This window comes from Danio aesculapii, chromosome 8, assembly GCF_903798145.1.
Source record: "Danio aesculapii chromosome 8, fDanAes4.1, whole genome shotgun sequence".
NCBI classification, from domain to species: Eukaryota; Metazoa; Chordata; class Actinopteri; order Cypriniformes; family Danionidae; genus Danio; species Danio aesculapii.
In genome coordinates this window covers 28,363,249-28,375,353 of record NC_079442.1, presented here as the reverse complement: position 1 = coordinate 28,375,353, position 12,105 = coordinate 28,363,249, and the positions used below count along the sequence as shown (strand labels likewise).

The 12,105-nt window shown below is 37.7% G+C and overlaps 1 protein-coding gene across 1 annotated transcript; it reads right to left on the bottom strand.

The window, feature by feature from the left end:
- Positions 1-354: 354 nt before the first annotated feature.
- On the bottom strand, positions 355-5,321 carry LOC130233518 (ATP synthase F(0) complex subunit B1, mitochondrial-like). The gene is given in 11 exon segments (XM_056463591.1): positions 355-544; positions 2,395-2,574; positions 2,663-2,788; positions 2,965-3,053; positions 3,056-3,073; positions 3,076-3,126; positions 4,173-4,247; positions 4,250-4,317; positions 4,409-4,421; positions 4,424-4,444; positions 5,211-5,321. Coding segments are annotated over 11 exon segments (747 nt in total). The 5' UTR covers positions 5,239-5,321; the 3' UTR covers positions 355-466.
- Between the last annotated feature and the right edge of the window lie 6,784 nt (positions 5,322-12,105).

The following is a 12,105-nucleotide window of genomic DNA, read 5'->3' as shown; positions in this document are numbered from 1 at the left end:
CAGCTGCAACCCATCACTGGGAAACATCCATACACACTCATACACTGTGGACAATTTAGCCTACCCAATTCACCTGTACCGCATGTTTTTGGACTGTGGGGGAAAACTGGAGGCAACCGGAGGAAACCTACGCGAACTCAGGGAGAACATGCAACTCCACACAGAAACGACAACTCACCCAGCCGAGGCTCGAACCAGCAACCTTCGTCTACTGCACCACTGCGTCGCCGAAATTGCACATTTTGAGGTATGACTTGTTTAGTCAAACCTATCTAAATAACACCTCACAGCTACATAAAACTGCAAGACAGAGAGCTGGAGATCTTCAAAATGTTAAAGACACACAGGAAGCAGTTAGTGAATAACCAAATCTTTATTTAATACGGGTATGTACATTTTTGACGACACTGCCAGTCAGGCGTGTTGACGAGAAAAAGGTTCATTTAGAATGAAAACTGACACAGATTTACACTGTAGCTCTAGCCTGAGTGCTCTTGGCCAGGACCTTCAGATCTGAAATGCACTTGGCGATGCTTTCCTTCTCCTGAAAGACAACAACAAGTGACAAATGAGATAAGAGAAAGAACACAACAATTGTTAGAGAAAATAAATGTTTGTAGGTAATAAAGATGGTATATTAGGGCACTTTTATTAACAGTGTCCTTATTATAATTTTAACATATCAAATAAGAAACAACTTTTTGCACCAATTTACCCAAATCATTTAAATCAACTTCACATGACGTAACCTTTCAAAAACATTTGTGTAGTCAGAGCTTGGAAGTGATGTTGGTCAGCTGCTAGTAGTTCTGAATTTTCTGTCCACATCTTTTCAACTACACTCTTATCCAGCAGATGTGTTGAAGACAAAGACTCCATCTAGAGGCCAAGCTAAAAACTTACTTCTAGTAAACATCAACTCCATTTGCAATAGTATCTGGATGCAGCTTTTAAGATGCAAGCAGAGATTGCATTGCTCAGAGATGCAATGTCAGACACAATGCACTCAATGGAGCTAGTGACATCACTGTGAGGGGTAGAATTAATGTTAGTTGCATCAAAAAGCATTGGATGTAGCTCAGATTGCATCTGCACTGATCTGCAGGCCAGACCCCTCCCCACCTGCTGGAGTTGAGGAGTGTTTGGTTCTTGCTTCTCCAGCATTTTAGTGTTGGAAGTGTTCATATTTTCAATGCTTGCAAATTACATGAACCACAACGTTTACCATAAAGTGCTTAAAAGGGCAAAAAAAGATACATAGGTGAATTACATTTAGAAAAGAATACAATTACCCACATGACCTTGGTGTTATTCTGATGAAAATAAACACACAAATCTCTCTAAATTGAGAATTGAAATTTACTAACAAATGAAGCAAGTCATATTTTAAAAATGTATTAAAATTAATGATTCAAAAACCAAACCAATATCAATTTAAAAGGAAATGTCTTTTTGCTCTGGTTTTGAACAAACTTGCTTGGCTTCTCTGAAAAACAACCTTCATTTCTTTAATTTGTTAACTCAGTTTTTAAAAAAAAATATCATTTAAAATATTACAATATTCAGAAAAGAAAAAATTATGAAAAAGTATAACACACATAGAAATTATAAATGGCATGCAATATATAACGTCAAGCCTTAATTTATTCGAAACAAAACTATTTGTATGTGAAATGTGCTGTAAAAAAACATACTACAAACGGGTGCACACTTTTTTTTTTTGTCTGGCTCTCAAAGTAGAACCTGTAGATGTTTCTTGGTAATTGTACTGTTTGTTTGTTCATTAATTCATGCAAATTATTGGCGCATTTCAGTTTTCTAAATATGGGATAAATATTGACTCGATTTGCCCGGCTTATTCCAGAGTTTGACTGACACTCACTCACCCTGCCCATGCTGGAATGTGTTCACTGTGGTTTTTAAGTTCTGACCTCAGTACACTTCCAATCTAGTGGCAGATTTAGGGCCAATAATGAACTTTGGAAATGTAGTTTTGTTTTGAGCATGGGAACACTGAGTACACGAGTCTATTTATTATGATCAGAATAGAAAGGGTTCAAATTAATAAAAAGGGAGACCTTTCCTCCCAAAGCTGTGCAGAAACTAGACCTCTTTAGCACCATATTTGGTTCATATTTATATTTTAATCCCACATGTCACACTCTAAACAAAGAGACAGTGGATATAGTGCATAGGTCTCAAACTCGATTCTTGGAGGGCCACAGCTCCGCACAATTTTGCTTCAAACACAGCTGATCCAACTAATCAAGGTGTTCAAGACTAGTAGAGACTATTAAGAAGGTGTGAGTTAGAGGAGGTTGGAGCTAAACTATGCAGAGCTGCGGCCAACCAGAAATTCAACTTGAGATTATTGATTTAGTGTATTTCTTGTACCTGCTGTGGTGTGATGCTCTTGACCACACTCTGCTCCACCCAGTTCACCATGTGCTCCTGCTCCATGCGGCGGTGCAGGTTCTGAAGCTCCACCTGATAGTCCAGTCTCTTCTTCACCTCATTGGTCACCATGTGCAGACGCTCTCTGTAGTTGATCTCCAGCAGCATAGCCACGTTATTCTGATGGAAGATTGGATGAAATAACATCAGAAAACTACACCTAGCACCAGTCTAGGAGCAAATAGTTCTACATGGAAACGCTCCTCACCCTCTTGGCATCGAAGAGCATGCTTCTTCCTTCTACTCTCCACTGCTCCTTCTTCTCATTCTCAATGCCCTGAGTATAACTAGCCATAGACTGATCCTTCACCTCCTGAGCCTTTGCTACTTTATCCTGAAAAGGAATAGAGCAGAGTTATAAGTTAAATTAAATTCCCCAAACACATACCTCAAATGGTCCTCTAGGTTAACTGTAACTGTGCCAGATATTTTAGCAAGCATGTGTCTTTGTGTCATTCAAATGTAATTATAATTGAATAACAGTTTGGTTAAATGCCAAATGTTACAAACCGCATTGAGTTTGTCAGCGAAGGCAGCTACACTGGGCCCAAACTTCTTGACGGCGTAAATGATGACTGCACCAATGGATGCACCAGCAAGGTCTCGTGATTGATTACTAGATTTCCTTAGACAGCAGGTAAGAGAGCAGACCAGTGCCAAGCATATAAGGCCCTGAAATCACAAGACAACACACCTGTTACAATCGCACCATACACATAATCTTCATATGGTAGGGGCTGCAACTGGTGTTGCTAAAAGGGATACAGCTGTGGCCAGAAGTTAAGTGAAGAACCATTTATACTATTTATTATGTCACCTCCTACCCCACCATCACAGTATGTAAAACCTAATTATATAGTGCATTATTCAGATTATTTATTAAATTACCAATACAAAATTATGCTTTATTGATGTAAGCATCAGCAGACATGTCCCATCTAGACTGCCCTGCAAAATCAATTTAAAAGCTTGAGACGCAAAATTAAAAGAGTGCTTTGGTTTATATTGAGTGTTTCGTGTTTCAGCGTAAAGAGTGGCTCAGTTCACATCTTAATTGTTTTCTGGGATGGGACACTTATTAGGTGTTATCAATGTTACCAAGTTCATTTTGCCACAGAATTGGGCTACATTTTGATATATTCTATACAGTGATAAAAACTAGGTTAAAGGGTTAACTAGGTTTTATCCTAGGATCAAAACTAGGATGGCATTACAGAATAATTAAATGTAAAGCATTGCATTACTCATCTATTTATTTCTTAACATAAAAAATTGCATTTCTTTAAAGATACAGGGCTTAATTTAATCTCTCAGCAGAAAACATTTGAATCCTCATGATTTAATCATTGCAACAATACCAAAAAATATTGTGATAGTTGATTGGGACGTACATAAAACTATTTCCTCGTAAAATATTCAAGAGTAAAACTGCGTTATACTTAGTGCCACTTTTTTAAAAAACATGTCAAATGTAAATGTGTACTTTACCATAATGCAGATTTAATCATTCTTCCACTCAACTAAAAGACCATGCTGATCTTCTTTTATTTTATATTTCTCCACATATATGATATCTTGTGTCATAGTTTACCAAACTTCATGGTTAGCGTGCTGTGATTTTCACATGAGCTTGTGTTTCCTGCCTTATGAATGAAAGAACTGAAAGGTGTAGTGTGACTGTTCCTTAATAAAGGAGAAATAAAGCTGATAAAACCCACCTGTCACACCAGTCTTGGGGTACAACATTGTGAAAATCTCCTCAGGGAAGATGCCATGACGGACCTTTCCTCCTTCTCTGGTAGAGGGGGTACTGGTGCAAGACTCTGGGAGGACTGATGAAAGGAGCGAGGGGCCTGGACCAGGCTGTTGAGAGAGAAACACACATGGTCAGAGGTCCTACAGATTTCACTGTCACTTTCTCATAGTATTGACCACTGAATGAAAATATACATACCAAGCACCAAAAGACCACTGTTTTTCAGGGAATGACCTGCAAGAAATAACCAAGAAAACAGTGAGATGATATCAGTGCTTTTGTAAATGTTAATAAACATCTCAGTCATTTAAATTAAAAATGACAGAAAGAGCCTAGTAATCTTGTTTATTAGTTAAAACTATATAAACGTTATCAGAGAAATTAAATGCATGAATAAACTACACATTCGAAACCTTATGTCTACATGCCATAAGCTAAATAATACATACAATATTTTCCATCGTTTTGTTTTATTTTTTATAGGACTTTGGTGCATAAAGCATATTTATTAAATTGTACGCCCTTGCACACAAATTTGTAACCTGTCAACTCATCGGGCTAGAAAATAATGCAAATATAGTTGAATCTCATACACCATTTGCATTGACAAAATATATGTTTAAAACATATCACTACACGTGCCATGGACATTATTACACACATAATAAGTGGTTAGGTCTGAATGTGCAGTTATTAGCTGAAAGCTAATGCTACACTAAATACAAGGGCACACTGAAAACACAACAACTTCAATCATCTTCTCATTCATAAATGAGTGTCTGAGCATAAAAGCAACATGACATAGCATCACTACGTTATTAGAAACCGAATATAGATTTATAAGAGTAAAATTGTTTCACTATGGATTCATGTGCGGCCGTTCACACAGTGCGGCCTTCAATTTTACCCTTCAACTTCACATTCGTCCATAAAACCGTGTACTTATTCCGCACAATCAGTTAAACTGTTAGAATAGCAGTCATTTGATAAAATTACTCACCTGAGACGAGCACCAGCCTCGACAACATGTTTTACGGATGAATGTCAAGATCCCCGGCTGAAACGTCTCTGCACCGGGCTCTCTGTGCCCTTCTAGACCAAGGATGAGAAACTCTCGCTCCTTCTATCGCGAGATGTTTTGACACCAGCGTCTGTCACATCCGGGAGACTCTTAACTCGACAGCGCCTCAACATTTTACCTAAAAAATGTAAAATAAGAACGTCGACACTTGCAAGTTGTCGCAACATTAATATTTGAACCTTTATGTGATAATAGATAATGCCGGAACGCATTCCAATGATAAAGTCGTCAAGAGAAACAGTGTTTATCGATGTGTAAGAGTCCATCAGTGGTGTTAAACGTACTTAGTTAACCCTGACGCAATGGCGACAGTTTAGCATAATAAAGCATCTATTCACTATTTTCATATTATTGTTAGTACTTATTTTTTTCAGAGACTATATCTTTTCCATTAAGTACTAGTACTTATTCATTAGATAGTGCTTATTTTTAGATAGTGCCTTAGATACTGGGGGCCAATCTTTAGATACTAGTGCTTTTTTAAATTATACTAATGCTTACTGATTAAACAGTAGTTATGTTTATTAGATACTAATACTCATTCATTACATACTATATATTAAATATAATCTAGTACTTATGCTTTAGATACTGTAATCCATTTATAGGTATTACTAGTACTTATTCATTAGATACTAGTACTTATTAAAAAGACACTAGTTCTTATTACTAGTACTTATTTTATAATGACTAGTAACTATTCTGTTGTTACTTGTAACAGATTTGATTTTTTTTCTATTGATTTCTATGGAATCTGTCATCGAGGTATCAACTATTCAGGTTTGACTAGTATGTATTCCAGCTGGGACTAGTTCATATTTTATATACTAGTATTAACCATTAGGTTCTAGTACTAACAGACACTAGTACTTATGTATTAGATAGTAGTAGGCTACTTATTCATTAGGTACTATTGTTTATTTAATATATATAGTGCTTGTTAATTAGATATGAGTACTTATTAAATAGATACTACGGGCTATAGATTAATGTCTAAATGGCTTGCCATAGGCAATGTATTTGGTCCATTAACAAAATAGATTAATTAAACAGATATATTTATTAAAATAATATTTTAGTTACTGAACATATTTAGAAACTGAAAGATAATTCAATTAAATTCAAGCAAAATATTGCAAAAAAAAAAAAAAAATTACAACTACAAAATTTTAACAAATTTTTTCAATTTTTTGCTTCTATTGATTTTTCCTCATTTTTAAATTTGTATTTAATATTTTTCTATAACATATACATTTGGGTGTACGAGTTTTTGGATTAGTATACAGAATTATTGTAAACTATTTTGTTAGATAAGCTCCAGATTGGATGGTTTTGTATAACAGATACATTTGGTAGACATTTACAATAATACATTCGATTATTTACAATGTTACAGATAAAGTAAGAAAAAAAAACCAAGAGCAAAAAACAACAAAAATCTAAATATTATCTGATCTGTGGATAGATATAATAGATGAAGAAATTGAGCAAGGAGTCAATAAAATAAAATAAAAGTGATTTAATATATTATACATATTAAAGGTCGTGCAAACTGAGTGCTTTCTTGTTAAATTAATCTGGAATTGTAAGTAATTTTTAATCTCTTGCATAAATGCTACAAAAATTGGTTTGCAATTTACATTTATGAATATAACATCTACATGAAAACAGAATAAGTTTTATTATAAAGCAGACATTAGAATTTGTATTAAAAACTGTGAATTAATATTTAATAATATTCCCAATTACAATTAGATCAAGTGTATGTATGTGTGCCAAAGTCAAATGACCTAAAGGGTCATGCGCAGCTGGATGCTAAGGATGTTGAATGAAGAGACTAGAGCATTGCACATCTTCAGAGATTTCTGTGCAATAAATACAAGATGTTTTAGTCAAAAGTCCCATCTTCATGGTTCTCCTATGTGAGGGGGAAGACAACATTTTTGGATAAAATTGTCACTGACTGCTGCTCATTAGCATATTTGTTCAATTGTTGTTTGAGTGTGACCTGCTTTTTTTTATATATACCTACTTTCTTTTTTCAAATAAACATTTAAAATGTGTACATATGACTTGTATTATTTATAAATAAAATACAAAGCAGTATTCTTGGCAATAAATGGGTAATGTGCAATAATATTTTGCAGTGAAATAATGTGTTGGAACAATGGAACAACAGTCATTTCAATCACAGATGCAACTGGCCGGTAGGATTGATTAACTTCAGATGCATCTTTCCATCAACTAGTTGCAGGCTAAAACTGATTTCATTCATTCATTTTCCTTCTTAAAAGAGCTTAGACCCTTTATTCACCAGGGGTCGCCACGGCGGAATGAACCACCAACTTATCAGCATATGTTTACACAGCGGATGCCCTTCCGGGAGTTTTCCGGAGACAACACAATACGGCAGGTGGGCGGGAGATGGGTCTGAACTCTGAAATACGGGAGACTCCCAGGAAAAAACGGGAGTGTTGGCAGGTATGCTAACCAGTGAGCCACCGTGTCGTATTTTTCTCTCGGTTATAGCCACTTTCATTTCGCCTTCTCCTTATCGTCAAGTGTAAAAAATGACATCTTACGCTTTCTCTCAGTAAAAATAATCATAACAACGGTTAGCGCATTCTCCAAACATGGCGGCTTCTACCCAAAATTGCACGCGTTGGCGACGGAGAGCCAGCAGATGGCGACATTATCCATGAAGCATTAACAAGAACGTTTAGTCTTTCACGTTGGTTATATTTACATTTTTAAACGTTTAATGATAGTAATAAATGTCTGAATCACTCCACTGAATACATTTCAATAGGTTGACACAGAAAAAAAAGAATGTTTATTTATTTATTTTGTAGGAACTCTGACAGGGAGCCAGCAAGATTTTCCCATAAAAGCAATAAATCCTGCGCTGGCATATTTAGGGACCGAGCACCAAACGGTGCAAGGCCCTATTGGAATGCTCCGTTTATTATTATATTATTATTATTATTATTATTATTATTATTATTATTATTATTATTATTCTTCTCCCGAATCAATCGCGATTTTGAGGGTCTAAACATGCCCGAAAACTCACGAAAATTGACAACACGCCCAGAAGTGGCGAAAATTTACGTTTGTTATAGGCTTTCGGAAGTGGGCGTGGCAAAATGGACTCGACAGCGCCACCTAGAAAATTGATACGGACAAGCCCCCGAGCCACGAATCACGCACATGCACGAAAATTGGCACACACCTCAAACATGCCAAGACCTACAAAAAAGTCTCAAGGAAGCGATATCTCAAACCCAACAGGAAGTCGGATATTTATGGCTTCCTGCGGCCGAAAAAAGTGGCGATTTTGCCATTTCCAGGCGTTGTACTTTAACGAACTCCTCCTAGGGATTTCATCAGATCGACACCAAATTGGGTTATGTCATCTAAAGGCCTTGGCGATGTTAAATTGCGAAGCTTTAGAGTTTTCGTCGATGGGCGTGTCCGTGGCGGCCTCGTAAATTTTGACGACTCGCCACGAAACATCAAGTCGTTATAACTCAGGCATGCATGATCCGATCTGCCTCAAAATTCACACGTTTGATAACCGTCCTGACCTGAACACGTTTCATGCCAATATCCCGATACAGTTATAGCGCCACCTGCTGGCTACAGGAAATGACATGATTTACCAGTGAAACAAACTGCTCCGACAATTTCATGATATCAGCACCAAATTTGAGTGTTGTCATCTGAAAGCAGTATCGATGATATATTGTGAAGGTCTAGAGTTTTCGTCGATGGGCGTGTCCATGGCGGACTCGCAAACTTTGAGATTCGCCATGAAACATCAAGTGTTATAACTCAGGCAATGCATGATCCGATCTGCCTCAAAAACTCACACATTGATAAGTGTCCTGACCTGAACATGTTACATGCCAATAACTCGATACAGTTATAGCGCACCTGCTGGCAACACTAAAATTGCATATAACTCAGCCAAACAATATCGATCTGCCTGAGAAATTCACATGGTTTGATAAGATTGCTCTCCTGAAGACATCTACATGCCAATATTGAGTCACAGTCATAGCGCCACCTGCTGGCAACAGTAAAATGCCTATAACTCAGCCAAACAATGTCCGATCTGCCTGAAAATTCACATGGGTGATTAAAATCCTCTCCTGAAACATCTACATGAAAATATTGAGTCACAGTCAGAGCGCCACCTGCTGACGGAGCAAGTTTGGCATAAATCTGTGATTTTCTCAGATTTTTTTATGTATCGGAATAAATTATTATTGTTCGCGGTTCTCTGTCGTCCTACGGCCGCCGGGCGACGGTGAGCCCGTGTGCGAGGTCCCTATCATCGCGCTTGCAGCTTTAATTATTATAGTTATTATTATTATTATTCTTATTATTCTTCTCCGAATGAATCGCGATTTTGAGGGTCTAAACATGCCCGAAAAACTCACAAAATTTGCCACACCCAGAAGTGGCGAAAATTTACGTTTGTTATAGGCTTCGGAAGTGGGCGTGGCAAAATGACTCGACAGCGCCACCTAGAAAATTCATACGGACAAGCCCCCGAGCCACGAATCACGCCCCCCGCACGAAATTGGCACACACCTCAAACATGCCAAGACCTACAAAAAGTCTCAGGGAGCGATATCTCAAACCACAGGAAAGTCGGATATTTATGGCTTCCTGCGGCGAAAAGCTGGCGATTTTGCCATTTCCAGGTGTTGTACTTTAACGAACTCCTCCTAGGGATTTCAGTCCGATCGACACCAAAATTGGGTTATGTCATCTAAAGGCCTTGGCGATGTTAAATTGCGAAGCTTAGAGTTTTCGGTCGATGGGCGTGTCCGTGGCGGCCTCGTAAATTTTGACGATTCGCCACCAAACATCAAGTTGTTATAACTCAGGCTGCATGATCCCATCTGCCTCAAATTCACACGTTTGATAACCGTCCTGACCTGAACCGTTTACATGCCAATATCCCGATATAGTTATAGCGCCACCTGCTGGCTACAGGAAATGACATGATTTTTACCCTGTAACAAACTTCTCCCCAAATGTTTATCATATCAGCACCAAATTTGAGTGTGTGTCATCCTGAAAGCATTATCGATGATATATTGTGAAGGTCCTAGATTTTCGTCGATGGGCGTGTCCGTGGCGGACTCGCAACTTTGATGATTCGCCACAAAACATCAAGTTGTTATAACTCAGGCATGCATGATCCGATCTGCCTCAAAACTCACACATTTGATAAGTGTCCTGACCTGAAACACGTTACATGCAAATAACTCGATACAGTTATAGCGGCCACCTGCTGGCAAACTTAAAATTGCCTATACTCAGCCAAACAATATCCGATCTGCCTGAAACTTCACATTGTTGGTAAGATTGCTCTCCTGAACACATTTACATGCCAATATTGAGTCACAGTCATAGCGCCACCTGCTGGCAACACTAAAATTGCCTATAACTCAGCCAAACAATATCCGATCTGCCTAAAACTTCACATGGTTGATAAGATTGCTCTCCTGAAGACAACTACCTGCCAATATGAGTCACAGTTATAGCGCCACCTGCTGGCAAACATAAAATTGCCTATAACTCAGCCAAACAATATCCGATCTGCCTGAAACTTCACATGGTTGATTAAAATCCTCTCCTGAAAACATCTACATATCAATATTGAGTCACAGTCATAGCGCCACCTGCTGGCACGGCAAAATTTCCTATAACTCAACCACACAATGTCAGATCTGCCTGAAATTCACATGGTTGATTAAAATCCACTCCTGAAGACAACTACATGCCAATATTGAGTCACAGTTATAGCGCCACCTGCTGTCAACAATAAAATTGCCTATAACTCAGCCAAACAATGTCCGATCTGCCTGAAACTTCACATGGTTGTTAAGACTCATCTCCTGAAGACATCTACATGCCAATATTGAGTCACAGTCATAGCGCCACCTGCTGACAGTAGGTAGTTTGGCTTATAACTCATCACACAATGTCCGATCAGGCTGAAACTTCACATGTTGATGAGTTTCCACTACTGAAGACATCTACATGCCAATCTTGAGTCACAGTCATAGCGCCACCTGCTGACAGGAGCAAGTATGGCATAAATCTGTGATTTTCTCAGATTTTTTTATGTATCGGCTTAAATTATTATTGTTCGTCCTACGGCCACCGGGCGGCGGTGAGCCCGTGTGCGAGGTCCTCTCATCGCTGCTTGCAGCTTTAATGTTTTCTGTTTTTGTTCTCGTGAGTATTTAATTTCCTATTAATATTTTATTATGGCTTTTTTTTTAGATTATAATGTCAGAATGTCAATATGTCTTCATATAAAAAACATTGTTTTATTTTGATTCTTATATGCAATCTGAATTGTAACATTATTAAAATGTTCAACAGAACACAAGTGAATTTATCAAATTAATTAATCTCTTTTTAATCAATCATCCTGTTTCTGCACCTATTTTATCTGTATTAAATGTTTCATTTTCTTCATTTTTTTTAATCAATTGTTTTTACACATGTAGAACTTGGCTTGATGTTATAAATCTTGCTTTTGATATTGCACTGATGTTGATTTTCTGTTGTCTTTTTCCCCTCAGTCCCTCCCCGTCACTATTGCTGCAGCTAATGACCTCCCCTTAGTGCTAATCTTAGGGCCCATCCGTGTGTGGCACCAGTTCAATACGCATGGCTGCTGAGATAGAGGAACTTGTACAAGTTGTGAGGTTCATCGTACTTCCTGTTTAAGCAAGCAAGGCAAAAAGAAATAGACCGCCCTTTGTTGAAATGAACTAGTTTTCAA